Here is a 19522-nt window from a genome sequence, read left to right on the forward strand (position 1 = left end):
CGTCACGGAAGCATTCAAATTAATTTTTCGCGAAAGCGGTGGCAGACAACCACGGTTTCTGCAAACGGACAACGGTAAAGAATTTTACAACGCCGTATTCCAAAAGTTTATTCAAAAACACAAGATTCGACATTATTCAACCTTCAGTCACATCAAAGCCAGCATCGTGGAAAGATTCAATCGAACCTTGAAAACACACATGTGGAAACGATTCACGCTTCGGGGAAATTACAAATGGGTCGACATCCTGCCGGAACTCGTCGACACCTATAATGATACGGTACACAAAACGATAGGCATGAAGCCAGCCGACGTTACCAAGTCCGACGAGCAGCGTTTAATTTCTACAGTTTACTGTCCAAAGTACACACCCACGACAAAGAAAGCTAAATACAAAATTGGAGACCAGGTGAGGATCAGCAAATTCAAACGCACCTTCGAGAAGGGGTTCACAAAAAATTGGAGCACGGAACTTTTTACGGTGGTTCGAGTTCTACCCGGAAACCGACACACGTATATAATAAAAGATAGTAGCGGCGAGATTTTGAAAGGAAGATTTTACGAAGAGGAACTCTCTAAAACGAAACACCCCGACACGTACCTCATCGAGAAAGTATTGCGTAGGAAAGGTGACAAACTGTTTGTCAAATGGCTGGGACTTCCGGAAAAGAGTTGGATCGACGCGAACGAAGTGATCTTGTGAGTACGTGGAACGTGGTGAAGCGTCTACCGGATCCGGAAAGTCAAACGAAGAAAAAGAACGGCAAGTTGCTTCCCGACAGCATCCGCTGTCTGATCGTAGGTCCTTCGGGGTGTGGGAAAACGACACTGCTCGTGGACAATTTTCTCCTCGCACCGAATTGGTTAGATTGGAAGAACAGGCACCTGTACGTGTTCTCGAAAAGTTTGGAGCAATCCAAATACCAGCAACTGATGAAACTGTACGATGGTCTGGACATTGCAACGTTCGCCTCGGAAATAAAACCACTCGACGATTGTCGTGAAAATTCAGTCGTTGTGTTCGACGACGCCATCCTGGAAAATCAAAATGAAATTCGCAACTTTTTCACGCAAGGTCGTCACAAAGGAATGGATTGCTTCTACCTAGCTCAAACGTTTTCCAAAATTCCAAAACAGTTAGTACGCGACAACGCCAATTTCATATGTTTGTTTCGTCAAGATCACACCAACCTCAAGCACGCGTACGATGACTACGTAGGCGGAGACATGAACTACAATCAATTTTCGGAACGCTGCTGCTCTACTTGCTGGAACGGTGACGATTTCGGATTCGCGACGATCGACATGACGAGGAAACCCAACGACGGAAAATACAGAAACAAAATCAACGACTTTCTAAACGTTGCAACGTTGTGAGAAACGACGTGTATAAATAACATCATGACGAAACGAAAAATCGAAGACGAAAATCTCAAGCTTCGCGATTACCTCGCGAAACGCTTCAAAGGTTGGAAATCCGAGAATCGCGGATTCTACGAAGAGAAGAAACGTCAGGATCAACCCGTGATCGATGCCATCAGCGGTCTAGGTAAAGAAATTAAAAGTGTCACGGAACAAAATAAAAATTTGATTAATGAACTCGTACCGCTCGCAGCTAAAAGTTACGCCGTACCCACGCCCATTTCGAGCATTCCTTCGACGCCGTTCGAACTGAAGGATGCACCGGCACGACGTCGAGCCATAGGCAGCACGTCTTCGGATAAAATCGAGTTGGGACCTTTGGCACGAGACTACCTGAGCACGGGGAAATTCGACAAGGATGAAGTGTTCGGATTGTATCCCAGCATGGAAACCAGCGAAGGCGGCGGTGTGGTGTGGAAGATTGGGAAATCGAAGGTGACCTTCGAAGGCAACGACATTAAAGTCAATTTAGGCGACAAGGATAGTTGGAACAGGTATCCGGGTACGGTGGGACTGTGGGAACTCGTCGCCAAAAAGCAGCCGAAAGATTACACCGACGAAGATTACCAAAGTTACAAGGAAATTCTGATCATGACGGATGCCTTGTACCAGAACAACGACGCCTCGCAGAATAGGGTGAAATCGAGCAGCGGCGAGAAGTACAGGAATCTCATCAAACCGATTTGGAACCAGGTCAAAACAGGCAGCGGCGTCAAACGCTACAACACGTTACCCAAAGAATTCGTTTGGGTGGACGACGTTAGGAAACTCGTGGACCGATTGTTGGTGATAGCCGGCGAAGAGAATGCAGGCAACCGTAATTTCTACAACGAGAAGGTTGGCATCGTGGACATGATCAGCACGAAACTTTCCAACTTCATCGTGAACGACGACAAGGGCATAGGTTACCTGATCAAAATCATCAACACGCTGCCTCCGAAATTTTGGAACGTGGCCGAAGGAAAGGGACTCGTGAACGACATTATCAATAAGTTACCTTTCGAGATGCATTTACCTGGCTACCAGTACTGCGGACCGGGTACCAAACTCGAGAAAAGATTGGAGAGAGGAGACAGGGGTGTGAATCCGTTGGACGCCGCATGCAAAGATCACGACATCGCTTACAACACTACGCAGACGGATCTGGATGCACGTCACGAAGCAGACAGAAAATTAGAGCACGCAGCTTTCGAAAGGTTCGTGAGCAGAGACGCATCGCTGGGTGAACGGGTCGCCGCACTGGGTACCACCATCGCCATGAACACGAAACAAAAATTGGGGTGGGGTATATAAATAACATACCGTAAAAAAAAAAACTTGATATATAAATAACACACATCGTAAAAAAATAATCTTCGGTATATATAAATAACACACATCGTGAAAAAAAAAGCAATTAAATTTCTCTCTAACATTCTGACAACTGAAAAAATGAGCGATCTCCAAGCATTAAAACAAATGCTAAATTTGTCAGTCGAGTATGTAAAAATTCAGGAATTGGAAGTCGACAAACCTTACACGATAACTTCTGGTTCAATTGTTTCCACCCAGTATGGTCCCAAGGTACGCCTGTTGCTCAACGCACAATACAGTCTATTTTTACCAGATCGATATGCTAACATGTTATCCGACGAGAAGCTATCTATTTTAATTGAGAACAAAACTCGAATCGTGTACAAGGGGACAAAGGAACTTCTTGGCAAGAAAACGAAGCACGTAATAGAATTTGTGTAACGACTGCGAGGCCTTGAAAATATATAAATAACATACCGTAAAAAACTACACAAAAAAAAATCTCAGAATATATATATAAATAACATACCGTGAAAATAACACATAGAGCATCAACATGAAGCCCAAGGGTGTCGTGTACCAGATACCATACTCCAATCTTAAAAATCTAGGTGCCCTCGATGGGTTACTCACCAAGAAACAACGCGAGAAGAAACGTTCTTGCTTGTCGAAAGGACATGGAATGAAATTGCTGCTCAGCACACCTCAATTGAAAAGATTGCAGCGTTCGCGGAAACAGCAAAAAATCGGAGGTTTCATATTCAGCATCCCGGCCATCCTGGCAGCATTGGGGGCCGTTGGAAGTTTGGCCGGCGGAAGTGCCGCCATCGCGAAAACCGTCATCGACTCGAAGAAGAACAAGGCGGAATTGGAAGAACAGAAACGTCACAACCTGGCCATGGAGAAGAAAAAGGGGAAGGGCGTGATGAGAAAGTTTAAAAAAAAGAAACAGAAGCACTCACCAACCGAGACATTGAATCTCTGATCGAACCGTTACAAATCAAACACTTCAGAGGAGTTTTCATGTCCGACTCGTTACCTTCAACCGCTAAAAAAAAAGAATGCGGAGTAGTCAACTTGGACGGCCAAGAAAATCCAGGCACGCATTGGATATGTTACCACAAAAACGATAATGATAAAGCATTCGTTTTCGATTCTTTCGGAGGTGTTCCACCTACAAATTTAGTTCATTATCTGAAAACAAGCAAAACCTCCATATACTACAACGACGAACGCATTCAAGATTTCGGAGACGTGAACTGCGGTCATCTCTGCCTCTCCGTGCTCGCGTTTCTCTCTAAAATAAATAACCCTACGATCGAGGATTTCCAGAAAGCATTGTGGAACCTCAAACAGCATCACTAGGATGGGCGTGTTCCATCTCACGAGCGAATCTTCGATCTTGAAACTCACGCTGCACGACGACATCGTCTATCCTAAATCCGTGGCTCTGCGTGCATTCTACAGCATGTACCTCATACCTAACGTCACCCAGCACAACAACAAAATTAGCGTCGGAAGCGAACACATCGTCGTCACGCCAGGCCAATACAATCTTTCCACTTTGCAAGCTCAATTACCCAAAGGCACATACCTTTCTCAAAATTCGGTCACGCACAGAGTGGAAATCCTATCCGCGACGGAGACCGTGGACCTGGGCACCATGGGAGAACTTTTAGGTTTCGAGAACAACACCAAACTCGAAGCTGGCATCAAGCACGTAGCAACCAACATTCCTAAATTCTTGGCCATAGAGACTCTGAACGTACACTGTAACGTGGCCGAAGGTATGATCACGAAATCTTCGGACGGATTGTTAGGAAGTCACAAGCAGACGGGAATCATAGCCACTTTCAAACCAAGTTCCGAGTTCATGGAACCAATCATCTACACGCCCTCTTCGCCGATCTATTTTCCGGTATGTCGCAACCGCATAGACGACATAGAGTTGGTGGTGACGAACGAGAAAGGAGACGTGGTGGATTTCGCAGGTGCCACTACGACGGCCATCGTGGAGATCAACGTATAATAAATAACCATACATGTAAAATGGAGCAAATCGAAAGTTACGAATTGCAATCTTTCCCTCCCAACCGTCGCACGTTCGCCAATCTCAACGAGGCAAACAGGGAGATCGAATACGACGTGGACGTAGGCGACGGGTTTATTCATCCTCACAGAGCAGACCTCTACCTTCAATTCGACGTGGTGAAGAAGGAAAGCGGAGACGCGTTTTCCGCAGCAGCAAACTTGATACTCGTGGACAACTTCGTGCCTCACCTGTTCTCGCAGGTGGAGGTGAGGAAACACAACACCGTCATCGACAGAATAGATTATCCAGGCATCACGTCGACGGCGGTGGGAACGTTGAAATTATCCAAAACGGACGCAGCGTACTACCAGGCCGGGGGATTCGAAGCCGGGACCAAAATATCGACGAGAAGTCACACGGTGCTCTTTCCCATGCGTCTGCTGCCAGGTTTCTTCTCGGACTACAAGGAGATCATGTGGAAGGGAGGACTGAGGGTCACGTTTCGAAGAGCGGCCAACGACAACGACGCACTGATGCGATACGCTACTTTGGGTCCGGACGGCACCACGCCGATAGCCAACACTTTACCCGAAGCAGCGAAATGCGTCATCCGGAGCATGGAATTGAGAATGCCGGTGGTGGAATACGAAACGAACTACGCCCTCAAGTACAAAGCGGAGATCTTGAAAAATCCGCAGGTGTTGATTCACTTTCACGGTTACCAGTGCGTGCAGAAGATGGCGTCGGGAAGTCACATGGAATTCGACGTGACGACGCAGTTCAACAACATACAGTGCGACATGCCAGATTTCGTCGTAGTGCTTTTTCAGACCGGGCGCGATAACAATCAGGAGAAAGATTCCAGCAAGTTCGACGACTGCAAAATCAAGAACGTTTATCTGAAGAATGGACGTAACGAAGTATTCCCGCGCGAGAATTACAACCTCGACGTGACCAAAGACGATTACCTCAAACTTTACGAAGCGTTTTCGGCTTACAAACGCGTGACCGAGGGAAGCGTGGACATGTACTACACGCCCAGCGAATTCAAAGCCCGGAGACCCATGACCGTCATCAACACATCTAAGAGGAAGAAGATTGTGGTCAACGATCGAACCAACATCAAGGTCGTCTGCGAGTTCCACGATGCCTTGCCCGAGGATACCCTATGCAGTGTCATCCTGATTGCAGAGAAGTCCTTCGCCTACGACGTGAAGAACGAGAGGGTCACGGAGCAGTTTTAAAATTCATAAAAAATTGCCACATACTAAAAATCAACATCCAACACATTTTAGGTTATATAAAATTTGTGAAAACCTTATAATACTGAAATATTAAAACAAACAGAGTCCCTTGTAGGTTAGTTCGGTGCGTAAATAAAAAAATGATAGGTTAAGTTATATCACTTAGGATCGTAAAAAAAATTAAAAAATCGTAAAAAAAAAAGATAGGTTAAGTTGTATCACGTAAGATCGTGATATACCTACCAAGTATAAATGGAAAAAATGAGTGCAGTGAAAATTTGTACTAAAACATCGCTAAACGCTATAACATCGACAAAAAATTGTCAAAATATGTCAAAAACTTATATTCGATTGATAAAAAAAAAATACCTACAAAATATGATCCTCAAATAATGACGTTCAAACAGTGCATAAATAAAAAAATCATAGGTTAAGTTATATCACTTAGGATCGTAAAAAAATTAAATAATCGTAAAAAAAGGATAGGTTAAGTTGTATCACGTAAGATCATAATATACCTACCAAGTACGAGTGGGGGAAAAATGAGTATAGTGAAAATTGTACTAAAAACATTGCCAAACGCTAAAACATCGACAAAAAATTGTCAAAATATGTCAAAAAGTGATATTCAATTAGTAAAAAAAGAGAATACCTGCCAAGTACGAGTGGGGGAAAAATGAGTATAGTGAAAATTGTACTAAAAACATTGCTAAACGCTAAAACATCGACAAAAAATTGTCAAAATATGTCAAAAAGTGATATTCAATTAGTAAAAAAAGAGGATACCTGCCAAGTACTACTTTGAAACAATCAATATACACTACTGGAAATGTATTTTTTAAAGTTAGGTATATCTTATGTGTACTTTTCCAACGGACTTGTTTCAAACAAAAGGAGGATGGACCCTGTGGTGGAGTGGTTAGCACATCGTGCTACGATGCCAGGGGTCCCGAGTTCGTGAGCGTCCATTCATCAATTTCATCATATCATCACTCATCCCCATCTTCGCAAATTAGCCAAGAGTGGCACAAAAAGCGAAGTAAAATAATGCAAATCAATCTATCTTCTATATAAATTATATAAAAATGGATGTATTTGTGCTTGTGTGTGTATGTTTGTTCCAACATAACTCTTGAACGCTTGTACCAATTTCAACCAAACTTGGTACACATATCACTTGCAATCTGGAAAATAATACTGTGGGGGTCCGGGGTAAGACACCCCTGGCACACGTAAGGGTGGGGCTGGGAAGGGGTGGGAAAGTGTGACATGTAAAAATAATATAAAACGACCGATATTACTGTGGAATCCATAGTTTTCGGGGTCGTAAATATCAATAGTGAAACTCCCAACACCGTTCAACTCCAAGTTCATAATCTATCGGTATGGGGAAAGGGGGGAGGGTGAAAAATAAAATGTCAGAAATGACCTAGATTAGTGTTGAATCCATAGTTTTTTGAGTCACTAAGCTAATTGGTGGTATTCACGATGACCAAAATTGGTACACATATGACTTACAATTTGGGAAGATATACTGTGGGGGTAAGACACCCCTGGTACCCCTAGAGGTGGGGGTGGGAAGGGTGGGAAGGGGTGACTTGTAAAAATAAACGAACACGACCGATATTACTGTGGAATTCACAGTTTTCGGGTTCGCTAAGATGAATAGTGACACACCCAATGCCGTTCAACTCCACGTTCATCACCTATCGGGATGGGGGGTGAGAGGGGTGAAAAATATAATGTCAGGAATGACCTACATTAGTGTCGAATCCATAGTTTTGGAACTCGCTAAGCTAATTGGTGACATTTACGATGACTAAACTTTGTACACATACGACTTACAATCTGGAAAGAAATACTGTGGAGTAAGACACCCCTGGCACCTCTATAGGGGGGTGGGAAGGGGTGACATGTAAAAATGTTCGAAAAAGACCGATATTACTGTGGAATCATTAAGTTTTCGGGATCGCTAAGATGAATAGTGACACTCCCAATACCGTTCAACTCCAAGTTCATCACCTATCGGGATGGGGGTGAGAGGGGTGAAAAATAAAATGTCAGAAATGACCTACATTAGTGTCGAATCCATAGTTTTCGAAGACGCTAAGCTAATTGGTGATATTCGCGATGACAAAACATGGTAAACAAATGACTTACAATTTGTAAATAAATAGTGTAGGGGTAAGAAACCCCTGGCATCCCTATGGGTAGTGGTGCAAAGGGGTGACATATTAAAAAAATAAGAAGACCGATATTAGTGTAGAATCCATGGTTTTCGGGGTCGCTAAGATGAATAGTGACACTCCCAATGCCTTTCAACTCCGAAACACTCGTGGCACCCCTAGGGGGTGGGGGTGGTAATGTGGTGACATCATAGGCGTAGCTACGGGGTGTGCCGGGTGTGCCTAGGCACACCCTAATGTGCTGCTTTATCAAAGAGAATTAAATACAGATATTTCAATAAGAGAGAAAATAAGCGGCAGTTTATATGAAGTTGAAAATGTCATTACTTGGTACAAACGTGTGCATTATCGCTGATGAAACGGGTGTCTATAGATTTTCGACTTTTTGATGTCATTGGAGAAATAATATATTTACTGCATTCTACTCTGTACCGCAGCGCTTTTCTTTTATACCTGTCACAAGCTGCACGTGTGTGAGAGCTTTCTCCAAGCTTACCCAAGTTAAAACTAAATTAAGAGCAACTCAGAAGCAGCATAGATTGGAAGCCCTGCTCTTGCTATTTGTGGAACAGGAAAAAGCTTAGTCTGTATCTGACCTCGTCTCCTCTAATGACAGATTATCTCACTCTTGCGTTTGCTAGGCCACATCCTGTTATTCAACTGTGTTGTTTGCCAGAATAAGGGAAAGATGGTATCTTTCCTTTGACTTTCCCTAGATGAAGTATCGGACTCGCTATCTCTGTGGCTTGTTTGGCCGAAAGCCTGCACAATAAGGATTTTACTTAATGCAACTAAATGTTTGAGACTGGTGTCACTATTGCCAATACAATAAAGCATTTTGCCCGTTACAGGGGTGAAAAATAAAATGTAAAAAATAATCTACTTTTAGCAGGCGCGGTTGGCCCTATAGCGCACAGGATCAGTGAACCGCCAGTAATATACGATAATCACCTCGAGAATGAACAATAATAATGTCTTTACATTTTCACATTATTTCCCTAAAATTTCTACGCAGTAAGTCATGTATTTGTGTGCGTAACACGGCGAACTCTCTTGATGAGAAGAAGAAACCGCGAATCGGCCGCCCTGATACAGACCCTCAGTTGAACCCCCGCAGGACAGCTCGTGCAATTGTGAAAGCTTCCTGCGGGAGCAGAAGCTCGAGGAGGGTATAGGGCAAAATACATGGAAGATGATATTGCAGAACCTATGTCTCCACCCAACGGTCATGCGCAGTTCGTTCTCTCGCAGAAGCCGCGTTCCGCTTCTCGCTGCTTCCTCCCTTCCAGTGTTGCTGTGTGGGGTTCAAGTTTGAAGCGCACAAATTACATATTCAATCTTCTCTTGTAGCATTTTTGCACCGAACTTCTTGGAATAAATGCAAGATTGTGGCCGAGATGGATGAGTGGAAACAAATAAAAGCTGGAATTAGATGCGATGAATTAAAATAAAGGAGATACATTACCAAAATAGCTCGTGCATGCATTCAGAGGTTTTTCCTTAAAGGTGGAAACACTTCGGGTTCGCGAAAGAGAGAGAATGGCGCGAAGACGTGACTCGCTGTCGCACGGTGTCAATGTCTCAAGTTTGTTAGTTTTTGAAGTGCTTGGATACTTTTGTTGGAAAGTATTAAATGATGCTGCGAGTGAAGTGAGGGATGGACTTTACCTAGGTTATGTCATTTGATGCAGTGTAGTAATTAACGTAAACAAACTTTCTTGTCGACTGATAAAAAGCGTGCTGGTCGACCAGCCCCAAATTTGAACAAAGCTGTCTCGTATCAATGATAGGGTCTCAGGTTCGATTTCTAGTATGCACATGCCATTAGTTGCCATTTCCCTTTAATAAATGTAGGACCACTTCTGATTAGTGGACGTCCGGAAGGGGAAAAGGGGGCCGCCTCCCATGGAAATTGAATGTCAACCAAAAATTATATATTACACGCATATGATTTAATTTCAATCACGCAATAATTATTATAAAATCGTTGCAGTAACTTCAGACTGAAGGAGTGTTTTTTTACCCCTCCTGGAAAAAAAATATATTCCTTGCCCCTACTTGAGGACGTCCATGATTTTCCAACAAAACCCCACTTTTTCATAAAGGCACAATTTATTGTAGTTTCAGCCCTAAATTTATTCGCACATCCCTGCTACAAAACCTTATACTCCCAGATGAAAAAAATTCTGGACAAATCTTTTAAGCCCTCCCCCCATCCTTTTGTTATGCGAAGGAAGTCTATTTGCGGAAACTGAATATGTGTCACATGACTTCAATGAACCCCCGCGTAAATAATGCACGAGCCTAGCCTTACATTTAGTATCCAATTCATAGTTTTTGGAGTCTCTAAGCTAATTGTTGACATTCACAATGACATTTACATGTAAATAAAATTAACTACATTTCACATTATAGTTAGAATTGATTATTTTCCTGTCTAATAGAAGTTTGGGATAAAAAATACCCGGGCAAAACCGGGTAACCAGCTAGTCAATAACTAAGCAAACAAAGGAAGTATAACGACGAAAAGACAAGCTTCTACAATCACATCCCGGTACATTCTCTTCTTTTCATCTTTTATTTGTCCTCCCCGATTTAGCACATCGGCAGAAAGTTGAACTCACAAATAAAAACATGAGCCACCTTTCGTGAATTTTCTCCAACTCTTTCAAGCACTATGCTGAACCCATTGTATTGATTGGTTGATCCATTGTAATTTATTTGATGGGCGAAATTCTTAAATGTTAACTATAGTAAAACGTGGATAAACCCAGTGTGGTATTTAAGAAATTTCCAGAGGGGAGGAAATTCTACTGACTGTCTAGAGACAGTATGAGATAATGTTTTATATAGGCTATACCTAATGTATATGTGTTTGTGTGTGTTTGTGGTCGCTAGAGGAGAGGGTTTGTGGGGGGGAGGGGGTTACTAGACAATTTTAAATGATAAATGGAATCACTCCACACTTTGTTTTGTCACTAAGAAAAAGCCTAAACAAAACACATTTTATATAATTGCTGAAAATTGCTGATTTAAATTTGTATCTTGACAGAAAGAAAAAGCCAAATCCACTTTATGATCAGAACAGCTAATCGGGACTGGGCCTACAATTTTTAGAGTGAGATTTTGACACTCATCCCCAGAAATCTATAGTATAGGACCTAACTTTTGGCGATCTGTATCGAACTTGGGCATAACTTTCGAGGGGGGAGGGGTTAGAATCAAGAAGTTTTCTACCTCTTTAAAATAACCCTCAAGACTACTAGTACTTTGCTAAGTTACGGTTATATTTGCGAAATCATAAAAGTTACTCATTAACTTGCTTCTCCAAGGGATCACGGGTTCGATACCCGCTGGAGACACATAGTGGTTCGGATCCAATTTTAAACTGTAAGTCCAGTCCCAATTAGCCTTATTGTGCACAAAGTGGACTTAAAACATTAAATCAATCAATTAACTTGCTTCTCAGGTCTCAGGACGTTAACATAAGTTCCATTAGCTTGTTAATTCTGAAAATGTGTTAGTTGGACGAGTGCGCCCGCAAAGTTATGTCTGATTAATCTGAGGTTCCTTGAATACAAGACAATAGCGAATACCATTAATATATATATACCAATATATATTATATATATTGTGTACGTAATTTCATAATCATTTGTTGTTACGGAACTGATCAAGAGAATGATTTATTGATTTGGTGTTTTAAGTCCACTTTATGCGTAGGAATGCTAATTGGACTGGACCTACAGTTTAAAGTGGGATCCGAACCAATATGTGCCTCCACCGGGTACCGAAACAGAGACCTCTTTATTACAAGCCGAAGACGCTACCACTGCGCCATCGGGGAGGCCCGTGATCAAGAGAATGGATTATTCTGTACTTGTAGACATGATATTTTATAAATGTGTTTAAGTTGATGCAAAATTACAAAAATACCAACTTGACAATTAATGCTCAAACTGAAATATACGTACGTATTTCCAACAAAGGATACCACATTCCAATTCGCCAATGTGTTTAGTTTGATTGATTGATTGATTTATTTTATTTTACTTCAATGTTCTGCCGCTTTTGGCTAATTGCGAAGATGGGGATGAGTGATGATATGATGAAATTGATGAATGGACACTCACACACGGGCAAACTCGAATTGCGCAGAAAACCTGGCCAGAGATGAATATTGATAAAAGTTCACTAATCTCCTAGCAGGAATTGCGCACAGAGCAGCACATGATAGGAGAAGGCCCAGGTGCGCTGGCAGTTGGATATCAATCACGAATTGCGCACAGAGCAGTGAAGTGAAAGTGCTCGCGATAGATTTCAGCCAATAACGTTCTACCTAATGTCAAATCTGTTAAATTGTGAAGCCATTTATTTTATTTGCAGTTGTGACATTAATTTGAACTCGTGGGAAGTGGCGTAGCAACATTTCGCGAGGCATTGGGCGAGATTAGAATCAGTTCTTTAAATTTGAAATCTCAATGTGAATCCATGCAAAATCTTCAAGGATACGCCAGCAAATTATCATATTTAAATATAGGCTTAGGCCCCCGCACAGCTGTAAGTTACACATTTAACGTATTTGTTCAAATTATAATGTTAAACTAGAATTTAAAGCCAGATAAAAACGGAATGCTTTAATTTTATTGCTACGTTGCCCTTCCTATCTATTTTTCTCATTTTTATTTATTACAGTTCTCGTATCAATCCCATAGGACGCGAGGTCCCTTCATCCCTTCATGCGCAAGGCACCGGCAGGTCGCCCACTCCACCCACCCCTTGATACGCCACTGCTCGTGGGAATAAAGTTACTTGCGTACTGTGGAATAAAGTGTAGCAATATGAAAAAGCAAAAAAAAATTGGAGTGAGAGAGGAAACGCACTTCACGTTTACTTAAAGCATACGTTTCGAGAAGGGAAGATATTGAAATCTACGGGTGAAGAACGCTGGTAGTGTTGTCCACGGGACGAGACGGGACAGGCTTTTAAAAATTCGAGACGAGACGAGATTGATCATGTGTCCCTTTGACAAACGAATATTTTCGAGACGAGACAGCATTTCACAGCATTTCCACGAGACGAGACAGGCCAAAGTCTCGTCTCGTGGGCAACACTAAACGCTGGAGGTTTACCAGTAAACCATAATTTACACACTCGGCGATGGAACTACATCCTCGTCATTAATATATATAATTATAAATACATTATTTTCTGTAGGTGGAGGAAACTTCAGAGGCTCGGTTAGTCTGCAACATAAAAAGACAAGCACTCCGAGAAAGAGCAGTGGTTCCACTACTGCTTCAGTCTAACGTTCTTAAAACCAGAAGATGTTGAGGGCGTATTCTTCGATTTAATTGGGATACAACCACCGGATGAAAAATTGACTGGTTTTGCAGACTATCTTGTAGAAAATTATATTGATCAAGACGAGAACGCTACTTTCCCACCATGCATTTCGGCAGCCGATTCAGCAGCTTTCTGGAGGATGACAAATCCATTGCGAGAGCTTTCACTCCAGATTCAATGCTTCATGCAATTCTCCGCACCTGAACATATATAAGTTCTTGAGGAGCTTGAAGTCAGCCCAGATAGACACTTACGTTCGTGTTAATAGTGTGCGAGAAGAAAATGCTCCACAGACCGGAGATTGAAACAAAAGAAAAAACAGGCATTCATCGAAAATAAATTAGCACAGCTTAGAAATAATAAAATTGTTCTTTTCAGTTTTGTGAAATGCGTATCTTACAAGGTATCTTGAGTGGTTTAATCATAATAAATTTGTTAATGTCTATATTAAAATGTAATTGTTAAGTACATGTGACTCGTTTGGATGTCTATATTAAAATGTAATTTGGTATATGATTACTGACAATTTTGCCCAAATCTGAAAGAAAATTCTTATTCTTATTCATAGTTTCATTCGAATTTGTTCCATTTCTTCAGCTTGGTGCGCAGTTCGTGCTCGGTGGAAAGGGGCGATCTTCGGTCCTGTGAGCAATTCGGGTTCGGTGAGACACCTGCACCACGGTAGATGCGCAACTCGTGCGAGCCCTCAAAACACCCATGCCCAGGCCAAAATTCCAACCCGGGATCCTTGGAGTTGTAGCACAATGTGCTAACCACTCCGCCACGGGGACCGACCCATGTGTTTTAATTCACTGATGGTGGAAGATAATGTATATGTAACATCACTAGATACATCAAGCCACGACAGCATAGTTTTCATTTGTTAAATTTATAATGGGCAACCAACAATCAAAGGGAACTCAGCACATTAATAGACGTGTGTAGCAGCGGGGATAACTCTGGGTCATCTAGGTAATCGCAGATGACCCGGCTATATTTCTTTTTTATTTAAAAATATATATATACACATTTCTTTGCAATATTCTTCCAAACCAATTTCGATGCATACATTTCTTTGCTTCCAGCGCGCGAATGCTTCCAACCGTTTGCCGCTGAATGTCCGGGAACCTTTCTCCAGCCGGTGGAATGACTTCAGGGAATCTCACCCTGACGTCATTCCTCCCTCTTCCCTTACAACCCTTGGCGAGGAGGGAGGAGAGAGGAAAGAGGGGGAGGAAACACTGCTTCCCATGCGCGGTAATTCCGTGCCAAGGGTAACCTCCTTCTTGTGAGAGTCCACCGGTCGCACTCTCAACCTTCAGAGCCTTTGCCGGTCACTCCGCTGAACTAGGGAAAACATACCCGGTAGAATGCGAAGAACAGGAAAATTGAATAGCATGGGCAAACCAATTCTACGCTAATTTTCACTTTGCATTTGCTTCTGTCTTGCTGATTACTGTTACTTGAACATACATTTATCAAAAGGGAAAGCTTAAATATTGAAGATGAAGCAAACTAAATTAAAATTCAAAGCTTAAGCAATTAAAGCACTTATATGCTGACTCCCCCATCCTTGTATTTACAAAAATAGTGATTGTTTCTCCTCTCTAATCTTCAAAAGCAGCGAGACTACTTCTTTCACGGAACTGAATATTTTTTAAAGGGAAAGATATCAAAAATAAATTTTATATATATTAGTTAATTTAAGTTGATATATTCCGCCTCTTTAGATTAATAGTGATGAAGATGAACGAATTAAACATAAAACGAAAAAAACAATCAGGCACGTAGCCAGGTGGAGGACTCGGAGGGGCTGAAACCCTCCCCTCGCCGAAATCCTACAAATATCTAATTTAAAAAGTGTATAGTGGTAATTAATTTTACTGCATTAGCAGGATTAAACACCTTGCATAATACGTTGTAGATTCAACTTCAGGACTTCTAACCCCATTGTTTCAACTTTATGTGGCGGCTGCTAATGAGGGATGAACCCCATCCCGAAATAAAATTCTGGCTCTGGCCTCCAATGATTCGAACTTTTAAAACCTGTCATTTCGAGCTCGGAAAGGGATTTTTCTTTTTTATCATTAATAGGGAATTTCATTCTGAGCCAGGAACACAACAGAAGTTTGGCGTGTGAAACTGAATGCGTGTAGTCGTTTGCTTCGTGTTGTGCTTCGTGTTTATTATTTATTTAGGTGTTAGTGTTTGTCGTGATAGTGCTGTATTAAAGGGTAATGGATGTGATAGAAGATTTGCTGGCGAAACCTTTTGGAAGAAGATCTTTTCAGGAGAAGTTGCAAATTGTTAATACAGTGTCATCGCTTGAACTTATTTCTACACACAAAGACAAAAATCGGGAATATGTGAGGCATTTTCGCAAGCAAATTATGACAAAACACCATGGTTGACAGGAAGTAAAAGTGTTAATAAGTAAGCTTTGCTTTTGTGTTGGCCGTGCTTACTTTTCGGGGCTGAAAAGAATGTATGGACGCGTGGCGGATACTGTAATCTTTGCAACGCTTGTGCCAAACATGAAAAATCCAAAAGTCACATAACTTCCTTCGTTAAGCTGCAATCTCTCGCACAGACACGTATTGACCTGCAACTGGACAAACAGCGTGCTTTGGATGTGGTACAGCACAAGTAATCGGGTCCTGGAGTAAGCTGAATTTTGCACTTAAATTAATATTGCGGATTTTTATTTCACTAGCGCACGTCTTTCATTGTATATTTCAGAGGTTGTTTTTTTATAGCTTTATAATACTGTCTTGATTTATTATTTGAAATTCTACACTTATATTAAACTGCAATAACGAGAATTAATTGATTGTGGTCGTAGCAATAAGACAAACATTCCGACACAATATTCCTAAATCCAATATGGATCCTGACATAAATTTCACGGAAACTTTTGGAGTTTGAGGATCAAGGGTCGGAGATTACCAACTCGTTAGAACCAGCATACGCCGCTGGTGTGTAGATGCACTTGAAAATGTTCAGAACCCATCCTTTGATCAACACAGCCTTCACCGCGACCGCGAACAGATTTCGTTCATTTTGAAGACATATTCCTGATATTGCAGAGTCTGGAACTCGTAATGCTCACATTTTCCACTAACATTGTAGCTTCACAAAGAAATCTACTTGTAGTTCATTGTTCTAAAAAAAGAGAACCCTTGTTCTTTAAAAAATGACTTCGTAAAGAGCTATAGCGCTCAAGTCAAAATCTCTATGCGTTTTCGAGTTTATACGCGTAACTAGGCTCTGAAAACGCGATTAATTTGATATTTCGACACTAGGATATTTTCGTGCACTATTGTTCCACTTATACAAATACAGACGTTCTGTGGTGATAAGTTCAAGTGACAACTCATTTATAACTTTCACATTGATAGGGTGGCATTTTCTTGCCAAATTCCGTGAACAAAGAAAACGTAATGAGGCCACATCTGTGTTCGCCTATTAGAGCTTCCAGTTGTCTGACAAAAAATGTTACAATTGAATAGCGAAGTGGGAAAAGTAAGTAAATTTGCAATAATTTTCTGTTTCCCCTCAAATACCACCCCCCCGGGATACAATTTAGCTGAGGGGGACACAAGTATCCAGAGGGGGAATTCCCCCATCCCCCCTACAAATACCACACTGGATAAACCAAGTTCACAACACCAAAATAGCTCCATTAATTGAACTTAAAACTACATAAGTAGTTGCGTTTAGCATAATTTTAGAGTGGAAGAATACATATTCCTATCAGGGGATTGACAAAACAAACAACAGTCTGGGAGAATTCCACAGAAGTCAAACCACAGATAAAAAAACAAAAAAAAAAAACAGTCACAAATAGAATTTTGAAAAATATAGTACTAACCGGTTCCAAAATTAAGGCTATGCGGACAGAAACATTTCGTTGGAACGGAAAATATTTGACATTTCCCGTCTAGATCAGGAAATTTTCGAAATATCCGACACTACTGAAATCTCGAATTCTTCACACAACTTCCTCCTTAATATTTAACATTTGTAAATTTTTTTTTTTTTAAAAAAACGGAGTTTATAAAGAACTTTCACACACTTATGATACAGATTTTTTCTTCGATCCTGGTAACAATTGCCCGAGATCCGGCATATCCATACATATAATCTAATATACTCAACGTTATAGTTCTTTACCCCGAAAAGTTGACAGACTAGACAATGCTTCTATTCCCGAAGGGTGTACTTTCGATAGCTTTTCTCTGACCACGATTATAATGAATCTGCAGCTTTAATAAATCTAAGCAGAACTTACCTATTTTGTTTGCTGTCATCTTCTCGAAGTGTAATAACTCAAGTCTTCAAATATCAAATGATGACAACTTGAAGGGAAGTTTCCGTTATATGTGTGGGTTGGGTTCCGTGATGTCCAATAATGAACAGCCCGCCCCTCGAGAGTTCAACGTTGTAAACATAGGAAACTCAGGCGCAGGACCCTGCCCCTAGCTAGGGGGGGGGCATACTTTGCCAGGTAGGAATGTGCCACGCCAATCATATGATGCGTAACAAAATGTGGGCGTGTACGAGACGCGACGAGAGATCACGTGATTCAAGATGGCGAAGCTAGGGTCGACGGCGTAATGAGCTCCTGCTCTCTCTCTCACTCTCTCTTTCTCTCTCTCTCTCTCTCTCTCTCTCTCTCTCTCTCTCTCTCTCTTTGTCATGCGTAAAAAAGTAAGCCAAAGTTTAGGGCGACATGATTTCCGATCTGTAATATTGATTGATTTAGTTTATTTTACTTCGCTTTTCTGCCACTTTTGGCTAATCGCGAAGATGAGGGTGAGTGATATGATGAAATTGATGAAGGGACACTCACAAACACTCATGGGTCGACCGGCATTCGAACTCGGGATCCCTGTAGCGCGAGTGCTAACCACTCTGCCACGGAAGCCAGCTTTAACAAAAATTAAGTATACAATGAACTTTCTTCCATTCCGCTCCTAAAATGCATGTACCATGTGAGTTGAGTTGAGTTTGGAGTTTTAAGTCCACTTTATGCACAGTAAGGCTAATCGGGACTGGACCTACAGTTTTAAAGTGGAATCCGAACCACTTGTGCCTCTACCGGGTATCGAACCCTGGAAGTGCCATTTGATTTTAACTAAATCTGGGACTAATTATTAGGAAATAACGTATCTCATTGAGTTTTGAGTTGTTTTTTTAATTATTATTTTATGCACAGATAGGCTAATTGGGACTGGATTTACAGTTTAAAGTAACTTCGTTCTACCATCCTTCCCAGCGGCTCTGCAAACTACTCTCTTGCTACTTGATGTTGACTAACGCCACGTCATACCCAGAGACTCATCTTTTTGCTAACATTTTTCATCAGTCAGACTCATTTCAATGGCCAATAACCCCCTTCCCCCTCCGAAGTAACTTTCCCTGCATTCATGATGTGTGATTAGATTTATTTTCATCATATTTGTGCAATGCATTTGTAATATCGGACATGTCAATGAATAGAGCAACGTGGGGCATATTATTGAGCAAAGAACTAGGTACATGACCTTCAATGACCCCTGAGAGACAATAGACGTATTAGAAGTTCCAGAATGAACCTGGCTGGCTTCCCAGCGATCTCCACAGAGTGTCTCTTTAGTCGAGCTGCGAACCATCATATTATCTTGAAACGGGGATGTAGAAAGCACAGTAGACCTACTACAGCATGTGGCGTGTGAGCAGGATTTGATGAGAGAGCACGCGGTAATTATCTGGAAGCGGCTTCGCGGCCACTCATCTTAAAAAAAAAGGTTTTAAGACCCGCTCTACAGGCTACAAGTTGTACACTTCCTTTCTTTGTGTTGTACTTCCGGCACAACGACGCAGGAGTTTACGAGCGACGAGTGCAAGAAGCACGAGACAAATAGGGAAGGAGCCCTGAAAACAAAGAAACTCACGTACGTCGCACAACGTGCGCAATAAGTTTCAAAAGGGTTCGACAGTGAATAGCAGTACCTGCC

The 19522-nt window shown here is 41.7% G+C and overlaps 1 protein-coding gene across 1 annotated transcript in view; it reads right to left on the reverse strand.

Annotated features, from left to right (window-relative positions):
• LOC145996710 (guanylate-binding protein 7-like) overlaps window positions 1–17950 on the reverse strand; it is a 339895-nt gene extending 321945 nt beyond the window's left edge. The window contains exon 1 of the mRNA XM_083133231.1: window positions 17815–17950. Coding sequence (XP_082989357.1) covers window positions 17815–17833 — 19 coding nt within the window. The 5' untranslated portion in view covers window positions 17834–17950. The remainder of the gene's footprint in view (window positions 1–17814) is intronic.
• Window positions 17951–19522: the final 1572 nt, after the last annotated feature.

Source organism: Lepisma saccharinum, chromosome 13, assembly GCF_977018435.1.
Source record: "Lepisma saccharinum chromosome 13, izLepSacc3.1, whole genome shotgun sequence".
NCBI classification, from domain to species: Eukaryota; Metazoa; Arthropoda; class Insecta; order Zygentoma; family Lepismatidae; genus Lepisma; species Lepisma saccharinum.